Below are 17,923 nucleotides of genomic sequence, written 5' to 3'. Positions count from 1 at the left end.
TTAACTTCTATTATTAATAGTCCTTGAGTTTGATGTAATCCCTAAAGACAACTTGTCCTTTACAAACTAATTAGATTTTTGTAAGCATGCCAAAAGAACTGTAATGAATGTCAGGTTAATGGCACATAGAACTTGTACTTCCTTACTAGAAAAAGGGCCAGATTGTTTATGTTTTAGACTAACTACACAGAAAATATCACTAGCCCATGGGTCCTCAGACCATGTGCTGCATCTAGGTCGGTTTCCAGCTACCATTTCTTCCTAATGGTCCAGGTGTAACTCCTTTCCCCAAAGAGGAGCCTAGCTAGCAGTCCTAGAAGAAGAGAACCTGTGCTAAGTACTGATGCATGAACATGTAGATTGGGGTGAGGGACCTCAAGATGTTGTTGGACTCCAACTGCCCACAGCCAATATGGCCAATGGTCAGGGATGATGGGAGCTGTTGTCCAGCAACTTCTGGATGGCCACAGGTGTCCATCTCTGCTGTAGATTCACCCTCACCAAGAATTCATCCATTCAAACAGCTAAAATCAGGTGCTCATGCAATGAGCTATCACAAGTTACTGATTACTTCCTAATTTAACTCCTCACTTCCTTTCCTGAAGTGTTAACAGGCAAGTGTGATTCTAACTGCCCAGATTATCAGCGATAACCACAAAAGCCATAGGGCAATATCCAACAAAGTAGTTGCATTGACACCCCTTTCACCTTCCCCAAATTTGCTCTGTAGGATTGAGGAACATTTCAGAACAGTTTTAGGGGGAGAGCACTCGGAGAGGGAGAGGACGTTAGGGTGGTTAGAGTGTTGGATTGGGCTTGGGAGACCAGGGTACAAATCTCCACTTAGCCATGAAACTTACTATGTGATCTTGGGCCAGTCCCTCCTCTTAGACTAACCTACCTCACAGGGTTGTTGTGAGGATTAAATGAAGAGGGGGAGAACCATGTACACCTCCTTGAGCTCCTTGGAAAAAAGGTGGGATATAAATACAATAAACAAGATCCATTGCAAAGCCACATATCCTTGCACTAGCAGAACTACTTTGTTGGATGCTGCCCATACTTTTGAGTGGTCCAGAACAGCAACACTAAAGGAACGTTGGAGATGGTTTAAAGATTGAGAGGTGCACAAAAATAGCAGGCTAAAACATCTCTGGATAAACACAGAATCTTTTGTACATGTACAGAATCTTTTGTTTCTCACACATCTTATGAGGGAACAGGAAAGTCGTATTTTACTTAGCAGTGTGGATAGACTAGTAGGAAAAAAAGAAGAAATGGTTTCTCTTGGTGAAACTGAGCTAGAGGTTGTACCAAAGCTCAGAAAGTGCAGGGTTAGTTATTACCATGGTGAAGCAGTTAATTCTAAAGTTTCCATGGAAATACAATGAGTTTCACATATGCAACATGATTGTGACACCCAACGTTCTTTTCAACACAATTGTGTGTCCTTTGGGATAACTTTGTAGCTGCATAAGCACTCCGCATGGACATTTCATTTCCCCCCCTCTGCTTGCAATACAGGAACATTCTACGGCAACATTTCCCTGAGGATTATGACTTTAGCTATTGAAACAGCCACAAAGCAAGATGTTTAACGCAGGCTGGATTGGATAACATTGGACTGGATCTGAAGAACCACGAGTGAAAGGGAAACAGATGCTAGTGCTCTTCGGAAAAACTTGCACAAGAACCTGACCTTGTGCAAGAATTCCTGCAGTGCACAGTGCACTTTTGGATGGAGTTGTGTTTGCCCTAAAGGGGCTTTCCTGGATCCAGCTCTGTCACTTAAGGGCCAAGGGGATTTAGCGGCAAGGAGTGCCTATCGCCAGCTTTGGCTGGTTTGCCCACTATGGCTATTTCTGGACCACAATAACCTTGCCACAGTATTCCATGCTCTGGTATCCTTCCCATTAGATTTCTATAACACACTCCATGTGGAGCTACCCTGCAAGGTATCCCAGAAGATGAAGCTCATGCAGAATTTATTTACTAATTTATCACTTTTCTTCTTAAAAATGAACCCAAAGAGACATACAATAAAAATATTAAAACCTGATAAAACTAACACAAATAAAAAGTTAAAATAATGGATTTTGTTAGGACCCTGAGTGCTCATATAAGGTAAGCACATAAAATACCAATTCTAAAGAGTTTGCACTGGCTACTTTATGCTACTGAGCCCAATTTAAGGTGTTACTGTTGATCTAAAAAGCCCTAAACCAGGGGCAGCCAACATGGTGCCCTCCAGATATTTTGGACTACAATGCCCATCATCCCAGACCAGTAGGTATGTTGTTTGATGGGCGTTGTAGTCCAAACACCAGGAAGGCACCACATTGGTTACCCTAGCCCTAAATGACTTAGGTCTCAGATACGTGATGGAGCGCCTTTTCATACATTTATTTATTTATTTATTTCATTCCATTTCTATACCGCCCTTAGCCAATGGCTCTCTGGGCGGTTCACAGCAAGGAATAAAATACAATACAATAAAATAGACATCAGATAAAATCCCTAAAAAAAACAGCTTAAGCATTTAACAACTTGATATAAAATTAACTAAACATTAAACAATTAAAATTAAAATTAAAATGCCTGGGAGAATAAAAAGGTTTTCACCTGGCGCCAAAAAGATAGAAGAGTAGGCGCCAGGCGCACCTCATCGGGGAGACTGTTCCATAATTCGGGGGCCACTACTGAAAAGGCCCTGGATCTAGTAGCAGCCTGTCCATACACTGACATCTGTAGGAGAGGCCCTTCTTGATTGATGTGAGAGGTCATTAGGCAATGACTTGAGATAGGGCCTTTTACATGGTGGCACCCTCGCTGTGGAATTTTGTCCCTCTTGAGGTTCAGCTATCACCATTATTGTCTATCTTTTGTCCCTAGTTAAAATGAACACCACTTTACCAAGGCTTTTGCAAGGAGCTGATTTTGGTATATCAGTTTTAAAGGGATTTTTTGCTGCTGTATTTTAATAATAGGTGCCTGATCATTTTAATTAAGCTGTCTGTGTTGGCTGCAATTTTATTGGCTATTTTATGAGAATCTTATCTGCCCTGGGATCATGAACTTGATGAAGGGTGAGATATAAATTTAATAACATAAATAAAAGGTAGGATTATATAGTAGTAGTTCTACTTGTGCTAATGTAATGCAAACTGTTGTGCAAGTAGAAGAATACCTTTGGATTTGTTTCATTTTTCTCACGCAACACTGTAGCATGTGCATAAAACAGCACTTCCTTAAACACAAGATCCCTTCCACATATGGAAGGACACCTTTTGGCTCTAGCCATTGACTTTTAAAATTTCTAGGAGCAACAGAGTGTGAGAATTATAGTAGGAATGCTTCGCTATATATTTCCAACAATCTCTAAATAGAATGTTTTCCAAAAGTTTTCCATGATGCAGTGGTAGGTCCATCCAAATATACTAGAGGGCAAATCCCTTTTAGGAAATACTTATGCAGTTTGAAAAAAGGAAGTAGCTTGCAAACAAGGTCAGAACAGTTCTCAGTTGGCCTGTCAACAAATACCCATGTTAATCAAATTATGGCATTAACAACATCCTAAAATAACTGGGTGTTTTTCTTCTAATTTACAAAACATTATCTGCTCATCTATCTGGAAGAAAATCTGACTTGCTACAGGCAAGTGGCTATTTACAACCCTGGAAGAGGATGTGGAATGTTTCCATCACATTTTGAAAGAAGGGCTAGGGAGGAAGAACTGGGTACTTCCTTTCAGGTAGACCAAGTGTGGGGAACCTGTGGTCCTCCCAATGTTGCTGAGCTACAACTTCCATCAGCCCCAGCAAGCATAGCTAATGCCACGGATGATGGGAGTTGAAGTTCAGCAACGTCTGGAGGGCCAAATGTTCCCCACCCCTGAGGCAGACAGTCATTTTCTTGTCACTCTGTCTCAAAAAAAGATATCTTAAGAGCTAGAGAAGGTACAGAAAAAGGCTGATAAAGCCATCAGGAGGATGAAGCATCTTCCATATGAACATGGGCTTAAGATGTTAACTAACAGGGCATATGCTGGACAGAATTACTAGAGAGCAAGTATATGATGTACTTGTTAATTTATGTACTTATGAACTTGCTGTTTTATGTTGTTTTTAATATCTTACTGTAACCCCACCCTGATAATTTCATTAAGGGCAGGATCTAAATCTTAATCATAATAAATAACAAAAAGGTAGTAAAAGTAGTAAATAAAGTCATATATAAACGATTATGTCTCACAGGATAATTCAGTGAAACTGGCTGATATTGCATTCAGGACAACCAAAGGCGAGAACTTCTTTCATACATTTCCTGATTCGTTTAAATATAATAATATAATTAATTATTACAAGATATGGTGATGGCTGCTAATTAAAGATCAAAAAAATTAATGGGTCTTTTTGGTATCAGGTGAAGACTTTTTAATTCAGTGAAGTTTTTTAAAAACTTTTTAATCAAAGCTGCTAATTGGCTTTATTTTTCTGTTGCTAAAAAGAAAAACTTGCCGCCCTGGGCTCCTACTGGGAAAAAGGGCGGGATATAAATCTAACAAATAACAACAACAACAACAACTTTTTGGGCTGTGTTTTACTGTTTTTATTGCTGTATTTTAATTGTATTGTCTTTTAATATTGTATTTTATTCTTTTTTCTTAAATCAGCCAAACAGCACATGTTGATGCATAGCCAGACAAATATGGAATGAATGAATGAAAGGGAATAGATCTAGATAGCTAAAGATGGAACCCCCTTGGTCCAAGGTATCATGCCTTCAATTCCTAGATGCTTAGATGCCATGAGACAAACAATAAAGGATGGCCGTCAACATCTTGCATGCCTTGTGAGTTTCCTAGGAACATCTGGACAGAACATGCCGCTGAAAGATTCTGAACATTTCTTGGAGTGAGCAAGCGGGTGAAGGAAAAACATGAAAATGATTTTTTTTAAAGAAATTGCTTCTGACACACTCCAACAAAACTAGTAAAGGATAGTAGGCAATGTACTAGAGAAAAGAAAAGAAATTTCTTGGTTGGTTCCAAAGCTGCCCTTCCCATCATTGAAGAAGTCGTACTTTCAGAGGAGGACTGTTTTACATCTCACACTAGAGTATGGTATGGAACAAGTGAAATTAAATCCAAAGATGTTGTTTTCTTGTACAAGCAAAAAGCATGAGAACTGCAACTGAACCTCATAACAGTCTATGAACTCTTCATGATTTGCACAACAGCACAAGTAACAATTTGCCTTCCAATGATGACTCTGTGGATCCAACCATGTAGTTTGGAGCCAAAGTGATGGGTTGTATCCAGTGATGGCTTTTCATTAGTGGAAAGTGTTTCCATGCACTCAAGGTGAAACACCCAGTTTCCACCAACCCCTCTACCTGCTGCAGTCCTTCTATGCCGCATCCCATACTATTCCAAAAACATACCTCAACCCACAGGAACAGGGGTCATAGGGCTACAGTGGGTAGAGGGAAGCAGCAAAAAATGGGTGCCCTGCCTTGTGCAGACACAAGTGCTTTCTGCTAGTGCAAAAATCACCATTGGATGCAACCCTATGTTTGTTTTGCTACATTATGCAAATTGTGGAAATTCATATGTTGAACAAACACTCTCATTCAAAGCATCTTATGTGGATGTAATGTGAATTTAAATTAATACAAATTATTTCCAAGAACATGTATTTCATAACAGGGTGCAAATATTCTACCATGACATGCGTTCATTAGATTTTATGAAGCATGTCTGAGTTCAGAGACAATTTAGGGGTAAAGAAGAATTTAATATCAGTCTTAGAAAATTAACTCATTACCAATGTACTGTATTATGAGTATATTTTATCTCCTGCTGAACTATTAGTCACAAAAAATCATACACGGTAGATGAACTGAAACATAATAAAAACATCAAAATATTGTACCTATCACTTTATTCTTCTTTCCGTTTTTAATTGGTGTGCACAGCAAACTTTCTATATTCTGGTTTTTACTATCTGCATTTTCATTCTGTTAAGAAAAGAAACAAACCTTACTAACTTTATTTGTCTAAACAAATACTGTAGATTAATAATGCAAGATATAAAACTGTACAAGCATTATAATTTATGAACATATACTGGATCTTAGTTTCCTCTTAATTTTAGGCAGCATATCATCATCATCATCAATAACAACAAGTGAAATTTTCATAAATATTTTCCCCACAGTCCAGTGCTCAACTGACAGCTGTAAGTAAGTAAGTAAGTAAGTAAAATTTAATTTTTGTGTCGCCTATCTGGCCGAAGCCACTCTAGGCGACGTACATCTTGAAATTCGATAAAATACAATATAATAAGCTGTCAGGCTTCCTCTAAAGTAATATACTGCAATTATATAGTTAGACTGCTTTTACACATGGGGCTGATTGTATTAGTTTAAGGGATTAAAATAGTGGCGCTTCTGTCCCAATTTCTAAAATTCCTTTCTTTCTGCAGTACCTGTTATGTTATGTTAAGGAACAGTAGCTTTTACAGCCAATATATCGGCATTTTGCGCAACTGTGTTTCACACTGCTGGAACAAACAACACCTTGTTTTCATCTGCCATCCGTTATACACATGCACACTGTAGTTCCCCACTATGTGGGAGGTCTAAGATCTCAAACCATCGCCATGCAACCCTCCTCCCTTTAGCATCTGACTTTTTTTGAGTTGTATAGACACAGGAGTGGGGGGGGGAAACGCTGCTGCTACCCACACCTAAGCCAGAATACCAGTACAATTTGCGTCAGGCAAAAAGAAAAACTGCATGCCTAAAGGACAGGAGCACATTGCATGCTGGGAGGTCTGTCATGTGAGTGGCTGCACCTAGCAAAAAACTCCTGTGATTTTCCAGGTTCCCAGCCTTGCAAACGGATTATTTCTGGAATCATTTATCAAGAAAATTAGTCCTAAACTTGCATTATATTGCACTAGAATTCCAGAACTATAATCCACAAATTATCAGTCAGTATAACAGAACAAAGTGCAGTGTGAAAGCAGTCTAGGTATCTTCACGCCCAAATAGTCACATTACAATTATCAGAACAACAACATGGGAAATACTTCCCAATTTTGTACCTAACTTACACGAACACACACATCCTGTAACAGCCTTCTCCAACATGGTGCCCTTCAGATGTTTTGGACTACAACTCCCATCAGGCCCAGCCAGCATGGTAAATGGTCAGGGATAAAGGTAGTCATAGACCAAAACATCTGGAAGGCACCAGGTTGGGGAAATATGACCTATAATTATTCTCGTCACAAGATCCCTATTGGTTTTCAAACAATGTAATCCACACCAATTGATTCTAAGCAGAAGACATTGAATTGCTAATGTATGATGTTTTAAAAAATATTATCAGAGAACACAGCCCTGGCTATTCAAATAGCTAACTGGCATGGGTAACGTTTCTCTCGGTATTAGGAGACCAGCAGTAGTAAAGGGAAAGGGAGAAGGAGAGCAACCAGAGCTAGTCAGCAGTTGTTAATGTCAACTTTATTGATATATTTACTACATTTATATACCAACTTTCTTTCAAGATGCTCATGATGATTGATGCATGTGGTTCTTTTTCTCACCACTATTTTACCCTCACAAAAACCCTTTGAGCTGCATTAAGGCCACCTAGTGAGATTTGAACCTGGCTCTCCAACACCCTAACTAATACACCACCCTGGCTCTCTCATATACTGACTTTCCATATAAAATATGTGAGGCAGTTTACATCAAAACTGTCTACATATTATTATCATCATCATCATCATTATTTAAATTTATATCCCGCCCTTCCTCCCAGAAGGAGCCCAGGGTGGCAAACAAAAACACTAAAAGCACTTTAAAAATCTTAAAAACAAAACAGTTTAAAACAAAACATCTTTTAAAACATATTAAAACAAAACATCTTAAAAACACCTTTAAAAAACACCTTTTGTTTAACAACTTTAAAAACATATTAAAAATGAATTCCAGCACAGCCATAGACTGGAATAGGGTCTCTATTTAAAAGGCTTGTTGAAAGAGGAAGGTCTTCAATAGGCACCGAACAGATAACAGAGATTCTAAATGGTAGGTGCCACTACACTAAAGGTCCACTTCCTATTGTGCAGAACAGATCTCCAGATAAGATGGTATCTGCAGGAGGCCCTCACCTGCAGATTGCAGTAATCGACTGGGTATATAAGGGTTATATAATATAGTAATACACAGAACAATGCAATGAACTATTAACCCTAAGGCAACAGCACATAACATCAAAATACTGAACAACAATCCATTAAAGTGTAACTATCAAACATGAATAGTCAGTCACATAAGAAATCAGTGTGTAACTGGTCTGTTTTGAGCTCATTAGTTAGCAGCAGCATTTGTAGCTAGAGTTAAATCAGGGCCCTGACCTCCTGGGCCAGGCAGAAATGGTCCTGACAGAGAGCAGCTACCACCTGTGCTGATATCAGGGAGAGAGGTGATAGGGAAGGCGCAGCGAGAGGAACTCCATTAAGTTCTCCACTGATGAACCAGCTGATGGAAAAGATGGCATCTAATCAACACAGGCCAAGCTAGGCAGGTAGAGCCCCGTGAAAGAGGTGGACAACTATGGAGTGGGGACTGAAGTAGATGTTAAGCGCTGGTGTGAGTATGCCTCTTGCAAATATTCAAGGCCTCTGAATGGCAAGAGTAGCACTGGAAGGGCATCACACAAGATCTTCCATAAACTGAACTGTTTACACAACAAGCCTGAATTTTCCATTGGCAATTTCAAAATTTAGGTTTACATTTACTTACTGTCCAAGGAAATCTTTTGTCTTGGCGAATATCTGGAATGTTAAGAGGCTCCATGGTATTCTTCACGTATTGAGCATACATATAATTAATTTGGTTTGTATCATAGTCTCTGCTGGAGTAAGAAGAAACAGACAAAATTTTCTACATCTTAATGCTCAGCGAAGCGAATGTAATGCATGCCTACTTACAACAGGGGAGAATAGGGTCATCAATGGCCGATCCTCCAAGTATGCATCAGATAAACTCATGCAGTTATCATGCTTGAAGTCTGTGATTTTTGGTAGGCGTAACACTTGCTCCACACTGAAAGTTCCTTTCCCCAGTAATTTGTTTAAGCAATATGCTTAAAGCAAGACTGATTGCCAACAAAATGCACCTAACTAAAGTTGGATCTGGTTTTATTTAACTTTCAGTCCATCTCTTAATCCATCTCTGAACATGGTTCTTCAAATAAATCTCCCTACCGAAGGATGCAAGGGTTACCTTCCCACCAACACTAAAGATTGTAAGTCTTGGGCATTAGTTCAAGAAAAGCCTTTGGTTACCATAAACGGAATTATCTTAGTAAAGTACGTAGCAGCAGAGTAAGTGACACCAGCTGTTTTCAGATGCAGTGCTTAAACTTCTGCTGCTGCATTTTTCATATTTACAACTAAATGATGAGCCAATACTGGCTAGAATGAGCATTTGATTTTAAAATAGCTTATTTGTATTGTATTTAATTTATTAATTTATTAAATACATAGTGGAAATTCATAGTGGAATTGCATCTCCACAAAAAAGCTCAGACGGAACATACAATAAAGGGTATTAGTAAAACAGTTCATACATGCCTTAGCTAGAGTTAAACTTTCTTTTTTTCAGAGCAGAATTTTTTGTTGTTGTACCTGGGAATGACATGTCCAGGTAATATTAAAAGGAGGTCTCCCTACATACGTTTCTCCAAACTATCCAGGGGCTATCATTACTTCCATTTACCTTTCAGTTTTTAAGTACTTGTCTAGCATTCCCCAAGCTGGTACTCTCAGACGTTGCTGGACTACAATTTCCATCATCTGTGACCATGGGCCGTGCTGGCTGCGGCTGATGGGAGTTGCCCAAAACATAGGAAGTCAGATCACTGGCCCATCTAGCTCAGTATTGCCCATACTGACTGGCAGCAGCTTTTCAGGATTTCAGGTAGGAGTTTCATCCAGGAATTGGTGACACCAGGAATTGAACTTGGGACCTTCTGCATGCAAAGCAGATGCTCTACAACTGAGCTATATGGGGGATCAGTTTGGGGGGAGGCTGCTATTAGCAATTTCAAAAACAGGTTACTAATGCAGCCTATATTTCAAAAGAAAAAGAACTATCGTATGGACAGTGGATGAGAGGTCATGAGCAATCAAGAAAGGATGTTCAAAGGAACACAAAGGAAGCCGTAAGATAATGAGTAGTGAGGTGCTGAAGTTTTAAAACACCAAACACAAAATAAAATCAAACATGATGTGTATCAAAGACGAAAAAGGGAGATGTAACTAATGCTGAAGAACGAAAAGCCCACAAAATGAGAGACAGTAAGATAGGTGTTTCTAAAAGCAGAATCCATCATTTTCTCTTGGAATTTTGGCATGTTTGTAAATCAATAGTAGATATGCTTCACAAATAACACAGAGCAGATGGAACCCTTATGAATGTTCTCAACACTTACTAAAGTTCATGTGAAAAAGATGCTTTTCAGAACTGAATGCACACATGTTGTATTGGAATGGCTGTACTGTGATATAACATTTGCTTCTTCTAATGAGGATCTAAAACAAATCTTCCCCAAGTAATAATTATGATATATTATGTTTAATTTGAACACATGGATACCAATGTTCCTTCCCTTCCACTGACTTGTTGCCACTCATTTTGTTTAAGAGTCCATCTTTGCCTGGGCATGCCCAGAAGAATTTTGCACTGGCCCGATCATCTTGCATTTTCAATTCATGCACTCCAGAAAGCAGTGCATAATTCTGTACAATGGGTGATCAGGAGACAGCCCCCATTCTTCTAGGAATGAAACTTCAAAGGCTCTTTTTGTGGTTAGGGAGATATATTTGAAAATGTGTTAACAATTCCAAAACATCTCTGAACAAATTGCCAGATATTATACCTTATTCTTCATAAGCCTGGCATTAGGGTCTGTTTCCTGTTTAGACCACCTTGTTTTGAACAGCATTTGCAAAGGTGCTGTGCCAAGCTTCCTAGTTAAGAGCTCTCTCTCTCTATTTTTTTATGCAGAAACGATGACTTGGAGATTGTACTCTTATAGAAAGCTGTAATCTGTAAGCCTCTCTACAATAAAAATTCTCAGGTTATTAAGGTTGCAAGGCAGAAACTACTCCATCCAGCTGCCATGCAGTTCTAATCTATGTAACTCAATGATAGACCCATTGATGTTGATGGAACTTACCAAGGAAACTTGCTTGAAATAACAGCCTGAGTCCCATTAACATCAGTAGAATGAACCCCATTTCCATAATGAAAATATATTGGGATGATGGTTTTGCAGAGCTTAACTAGTAAAAAGGTTGAGATTTGCACCACATGGGTGGTATATAAAGTCTTTTACAAAGGCTGAGTAATAGCAGTGACCACAGTGCTATTAAATTAAACATACATGTAACTGGCCAATTGCCAAGAAAATCCAACACGGTCACATTTGACTTCAAAAGAGGAAACTTCACAAAAATGAGGGGATTGGTAAAAAGAAAGGTGAAAAACAAAGTCCAGAGGGTCACATCACTCGAAAATGCTTGGAAGTTGTTTAAAAACACTATATTAGAAGCTCAACTGGAGTGCATACCGCAGATCAGAAAAGGTACCGCCAGGGCCAAGAAGATGCCAGCATGGTTAACGAGCAAAGTCAAGGAAGCTCTTAGAGGCAAAAAGTCTTCCTTCAGAAAATGGAAGTCTTGTCCGAATGAAGAAAATAAAAAAGAACACAAACTCTGGCAAAAGAAATGCAAGAAGACAATAAGGGATGCTAAAAAAGAATTTGAGGAGCACATTGCTAAGAACATAAAAACCAACAACAAAAAATTCTATAAATACATTCAAAGCAGGAGACCATCTAGGGAGGCGATTGGACCCTTGGATGATAAGGGAGTCAAAGGTGTACTAAAGAACGATAAGGAGATTGCAGAGAAGCTAAATGAATTCTTTGCATCTGTCTTCACAGTGGAAGATATAGGGCAGATCCCTGAACCTGAACTAACATTTGCAGGAAGGGATTCTGAGGAACTGAGACAAATAGTGGTAACGAGACAGGAAGTTCTAAGCTTAATGGACAATATAAAAACTGACAAATCACCGGGCCCGGATGGCATCCACCCGAGAGTTCTCAAAGAACTCAAAGGTGAAATTGCTGATCTGCTAACTAAAATATGTAACTTGTCCCTTGGGTCCTCCTCCGTGCCTGAGGACTGGAAAGTGGCAAATGTAACACCAATCTTCAAAAAGGGATCCAGAGGGGATCCCGGAAATTACAGGCCAGTTAGCTTAACTTCTGTCCCTGGAAAACTGGTAGAAAGTATTATTAAAGCTAGATTAACTAAGCACATAGAAGAACAAGCCTTGCTGAAGCAAAGCCAGCATGGCTTCTGCAAGGGAAAGTCCTGTCTCAGTAACCTATTAGAATTCTTTGAGAGTGTGAACAAGCATATAGATAGAGGTGATCCAGTGGACATAGTGTACTTAGACTTTCAAAAAGCGTTTGACAAGGTACCTCACCAAAGGCTTCTGAGGAAGCTTAGCAGTCATGGAATAAGAGGAGAGGTCCTCTTGTGGATAAGGAATTGGTTAAGAAGCAGAAAGCAGAGAGTAGGAATAAACGGACAGTTCTCCCAATGGAGGGCTGTAGAAAGTGGAGTCCCTCAAGGATCGGTATTGGGACTTGTACTTTTCAACTTGTTCATTAATGACCTAGAATTAGGAGTGAGCAGTGAAGTGGCCAAGTTTGCTGATGACACTAAATTGTTCAGGGTTGTTAAAACAAAAAGGGATTGCGAAGAGCTCCAAAAAGACCTCTCCAAACTGAGTGAATGGGCAGAAAAATGGCAAATGCAATTCGATATAAACAAGTGTAAAATTATGCATATTGGAGCAAAAAATCTTAATTTCACATATACGCTCATGGGGTCTGAACTGGCGGTGACCGACCAGGAGAGAGACCTCAGGGTTGTAGTGGACAGCACGATGAAAATGTCGACCCAGTGTGCGGCAGCTGTGAAAAAGGCAAATTCCATGCTAGCGATAATTAGGAAAGGTATTGAAAATAAAACAGCCGATATCATAATGCCGTTGTATCAATCTATGGTGCGGCCGCATTTGGAATACTGTGTACAGTTCTGGTCGCCTCATCTCAAAAAGGATATTATAGAGTTGGAAAAGGTTCAGAAGAGGGCAACCAGAATGATCAAGGGGATGGAGCGACTCCCTTACGAGGAAAGGTTGCAGCATTTGGGGCTTTTTAGTTTAGAGAAAAGGCGGGTCAGAGGAGACATGATAGAAGTGTATAAAATTATGCATGGCATTGAGAAAGTGGATAGAGAAAAGTTCTTCTCCCTCTCGCATAATACTAGAACTCGTGGACATTCAAAGAAGCTGAATGTTGGAAGATTCAGGACAGACAAAAGGAAGTACTTCTTTACTCAGCGCATAGTTAAACTATGGAATTTGCTCCCACAAGATGCAGTAATGGCCACCAGCTTGGACAGCTTTAAAAGAAGATTAGACAAATTCATGGAGGACAGGGCTATCAATGGCTACTAGCCATGATGGCTGTGCTCTGCCACCCTAGTCAGAGGCAGCATGCTTCTGAAAACCAGTTGCCGGAAGCCTCAGGAGGGGAGAGTGTTCTTGCACTCGGGTCCTGCTTGCGGGCTTCCCCCAGGCACCTGGTTGGCCACTGTGAGAACAGGATGCTGGACTAGATGGGCCACTGGCCTGATCCAGCAGGCTCTTCTTATGTTCTTAATTAAAGTTTCAAAATGTTCCTTGTGTCTTTCCATATTTTTTTCCCTGTGTTAAGCTGCTTCCAGGCAGAGATGATTGGGTATTAAACGTGCAGATTTGACATGCCTGGCCCTCAGAAGTGACACATAGATCATCCCCATTACTCTGAACAGCAGACCAGACACCAGCTGGGTCAGCATGAGCTTAAATCAGGGGTGGCCAAGCTGTGGCCCTCCAGATGTTGTTGGACCCCAACTCTCAACTGTCCCAGCCAGCATGACAAGTGATTAGGGATGACATGGTCTAAATAATTTATTTTGGAGGGACTGTTGCAAAAGAACCCATATGCTTGTTTGCAGTTCACCATCTCTGCATCCAGTTAAGCACTATATCATGCAACCAGTGTTGAAGAAGTTGCCTTCTATGCTCAACCTAGTAAATACACTCAAATGCCAATGAGAGAAGATACACCAGCAAAATTATGGACCATCTTCACCCTGACAGCCTCTCTCCTCTTCTTGCTAACAAAGAAGGCAAGTATACTCTTTTTTATCTCCTCTGTCCCCATTCCACTCTTCTTATTTTTGGCTTTGCCACTGAACCCCCAAGAAGCAGCTTGGAGCCACGAGTTGCCAACCCCTTTTGTAAAACAATGAATGAATCTGAAAAAAAGAAAAGCATACTGAACATGTACAACTATTCCATCCGGTAGTGCTGAATTTCAATCCCCAATCTTGACAAGTCCCTTTGAAATTAGTGTAATGCACAAGAGGTGTACTGTTATGCATCATTTTAATAGGCCTTGTGCAGATAATGTTCCTTATGTGTCATGCCCTGACCCTTAAAATGAAAGAAGAAACCACTGCATTTTCCATATTGTCTAAGGCACTGGTAATCTCAGATCCAGTTCTTTTACCTTTTGTGGGTCTCACTCGAATTTTCTAATTCCTCAGATTCCATGTGAAAGACACTGGAAAATGAATCCTAAAAATGAAAACAGTTTCTGCTTAGTTAATATGTCTAAATGGAATTATCTGTATTTCATAGAATCATAGAATAGTAGGATTAGAAGAGGCCTAGAAGGCCTTTGTGATGTTCCTGTATTAATGTAAATATGGTAAGTGCTGTTTATATAGAATACATATGGTAAGTGGAGAGAAAGAGGAGGGGGGGGTACATGAGCAGTAGAATGCTGGATGATTGGCTGAGAGTTTGAATGGCTGGGAGTATAAATGGAAGAATGACAGTTGAATCTGGGTGGATGTTAGTAGGTGGATGTTAGTAGGGGGTGTTAGTTGGTGGATGTGAGAGGAAGAAGGTGTTTGGTGGTGGATGTCAGGAGAGTGTGGAGAAAGAGGGAGTGAGAGTTTGGATTAATAATAAGTCAAGTACCACAGGAATAGATGAAACCATACGCTTATGTAACATTATAAAAGTAATCTTGTTATTTCTGATATTTAATAAATACTATTTTGGTTTACTGAAGGCCTGATCCTTGGCTGGGGAATATACAGACCAGAAGGGAGGGCAAGGTAATTACCAAGGCTGAAGGGAAACAGTAACGAATGGTGGCAGCGGCGAAGGGAGGAATAATAACATTTCAAGTATCCAGAGCAACCCAGAGTTATATGTGTAATCTATATAGATACAAAAGGGGTTGGGGACAGCATACGCACGCAGTCACAAAAGTAACCAGATAGAGAGAGACTCAGGCAAAGTCTCTGGGAATATTGGTTACAGGATGTGACTGGTGGTGCTGCCTAGCAGGGGGATCTAGTAAGATCTGTGCTAGAGCGGAGAGAGAAACCATATAAAGGACAGTCCGGACTGGTGGAGTCCCTGGTGGTGCCTAGTGAAAGGCAGTAGCCATGAGCAGGTAGGAACCTGACAGGGAGAGCCAGGGAAGGACGTCACAGCCTTCACATCCAACCCCCTGCTCAATGCAGGAATCCAACTTAAAGCAAACCCGACAGGTGGCTTTCCAGCTACCTCTTGAATGCCTCCAGTGTTGGAAGCTGAGCACCTCCCTAGGTAATTGGTTCCATTGTCATACTGCTCTAACAGCTATGAAGTTTTTCCTGATGTTCAGCCAAAATCTGGCTTCCTGCAACTTGAGCCCATTATTCAGCATCCTGCACTCTGGAATGATCAAGAAGAGATCCTGGCCCTCCTCTATGTGACAACCTTACATGTACTTGAAGAGTGCTATCATATCTCCCCCTGTCTTCTCTTCTCAAGGCTAAACATGCCCAGTTCTTCCAGTCTCTTCTCATTGGGCTTTGTTTCCAGTCACCCGATTATCCTTATCACCCTCTGAACCTGTTCCAATTTGTCTGCACCCTTCTTAAAGTGTGGTATAAGGCCCTCCTCATGTGCCCATCTTTGATGCCACTTCAGCATAGTTTTTTATGTTCCCAGACCTTTTAATCTGTTTTCCTCTTTAAATTTGTTGTGCTGCTTTTATATGTTTTATTACTGTATGTATATGTAAAATGTTGTTTTTATTTTTATTCTAGGCCACCATAAGAACATGGTTATAGGGTGACATAGCTATTCTTTTAAAAATAAAATAAAATGCAAGGCATGACATCAACACAGGGTGCACAATGACTTTCGGTGGTTACAGTCCAGGGCTCTAGTCCTCTGCCGTTCCTTGTATGCATACAGTCATTGGATGCAATTGCAAAAGGTGGGCTTTCAGTGGTGATGATGGACTCTAAAGTGTCTAAGGGAGGAATAAGAATCTTATTTCCTTGAAAATTGTCAAGTTCTGTACTTACAGAACAGTCTTCATCCACTATGAAAATGGTGCACTTTTGCACCTGCATGAAGGAGATTATTGTGGCAGCTATTTTCTTCAGAATTACTTCCAAAGACTGCTGCTCTTCAAATATTAAACTGGCAAGATCAAGGAGAACCTATAGGAAAAAAGAAGAGAAAAATATTAATGTTGGCAAATTTTTGATGGGAAGCAAGGCACACTGCAGATTTAATAATTATGCAGTAAGATTTTTTTTTAAAAAAAATGAGATTAATGTGTCAAACAACACACAATGTTCATCACATAGCTCCGCCCTTAGGTGCAAGGGTTTTTTTTAGACAAGCAGCCAGCGGGTAGAGGGAATCTGATCTTAACCACTACTCCAGCGTAGGGGATGGGGGAGTTAGGGAGGATTTAATATAAATCAGCAAGTGCTCTAACTGTGACCATTGACCCTTCCCTACAGCCATTTCTTAGGTTCAAATCAAGATGTGTGTGTCTCCTTGAAAAGTATGCAGGTATGAAATCTTAACAAAGCTGGAGGCAGGGAATCCTTAAATATCAGATAGGCACCATCTGTTATCTTTTCAGCATCTGCTGAAGCCCTTCATCTTTCAACAAGCTTTTTAAATAGAGACCTTATCCCAGTCTGCGTCTGTGCTAGAACTGCTTTTTAAGATGTTTTTAAAGTTGTTTTGTAAAGATGTTTTTAAGATGCTTTGTTTTAATATGTTTTAAAGCCTTTTATTTTTAAGATGTTTTAACACGCTTTTAGTATTTTTGTTTGCCACCCTGACTTCCTTCTAGGAGGAAGGGCAGGATATAAATTAAATAAATAAATAAATAAATGCTGGCACTGGATTGAGGGTATATTCCCATGTTTTTCATTAAGGGTTTCTGTTTTACAGTACAATCCTAGCCATGTCTTCTCAGAAGTAATTCCTGCTGAATTCAATGGGGCTTACTCCCAGGTAAATAGTGTAAGAACTGCAGCTTCAGTTATTTATTGCCATTATATTGCATGGCTGGACCACTGGTTCACTTCTGTGGAAAGGAAGTAATTTTTAATTTTTTTTAGAAACCATATATATATATCAGAGGCACTACCTTGCTGGAAGACAACCAGAGTGGAACCTGAGGCATAACAGAACTGCAGAATAATAATTAATGGAGCCAAACTGAGGAAATACAGTAACTCATCCCAACCTTTTTTTAACCGGCTTATTTTACTGTTCCCCCTCTCTTGGTGACATCCTTTGGCTAAACTAATAAATATTTAACACTAACAGTTCCTAAATTAGCTGCTTGGCTACCAATCCTTTCTACTTCCTGTCTACTCATGACAGAGACACTATTCATCTA

At 39.9% G+C, this 17,923-nt stretch overlaps 1 protein-coding gene across 4 annotated transcripts in view; it reads right to left on the bottom strand.

Annotated features, from left to right (window-relative positions):
- PDE5A (phosphodiesterase 5A) overlaps positions 1-17,923 on the bottom strand; it is a 108,921-nt gene that overhangs the window by 35,842 nt on the left and 55,156 nt on the right. For all 4 annotated transcript variants that reach the window (XM_061585225.1, XM_061585226.1, XM_061585227.1 and 1 more), the window contains 4 exons: positions 16,581-16,718; positions 14,717-14,784; positions 8,818-8,929; positions 5,934-6,018 (listed from right to left, as the gene is read on the bottom strand). In XM_061585225.1, coding sequence (XP_061441209.1) covers positions 5,934-6,018; positions 8,818-8,929; positions 14,717-14,784; positions 16,581-16,718 — 403 coding nt within the window. The remainder of the gene's footprint in view (positions 1-5,933; positions 6,019-8,817; positions 8,930-14,716; positions 14,785-16,580; positions 16,719-17,923) is intronic.

This window comes from Rhineura floridana, chromosome 9 (assembly GCF_030035675.1).
Source record: "Rhineura floridana isolate rRhiFlo1 chromosome 9, rRhiFlo1.hap2, whole genome shotgun sequence".
NCBI classification, from domain to species: domain Eukaryota; kingdom Metazoa; phylum Chordata; class Lepidosauria; order Squamata; family Rhineuridae; genus Rhineura; species Rhineura floridana.
This window is presented reverse-complemented; position numbering and strand designations above follow the sequence as displayed.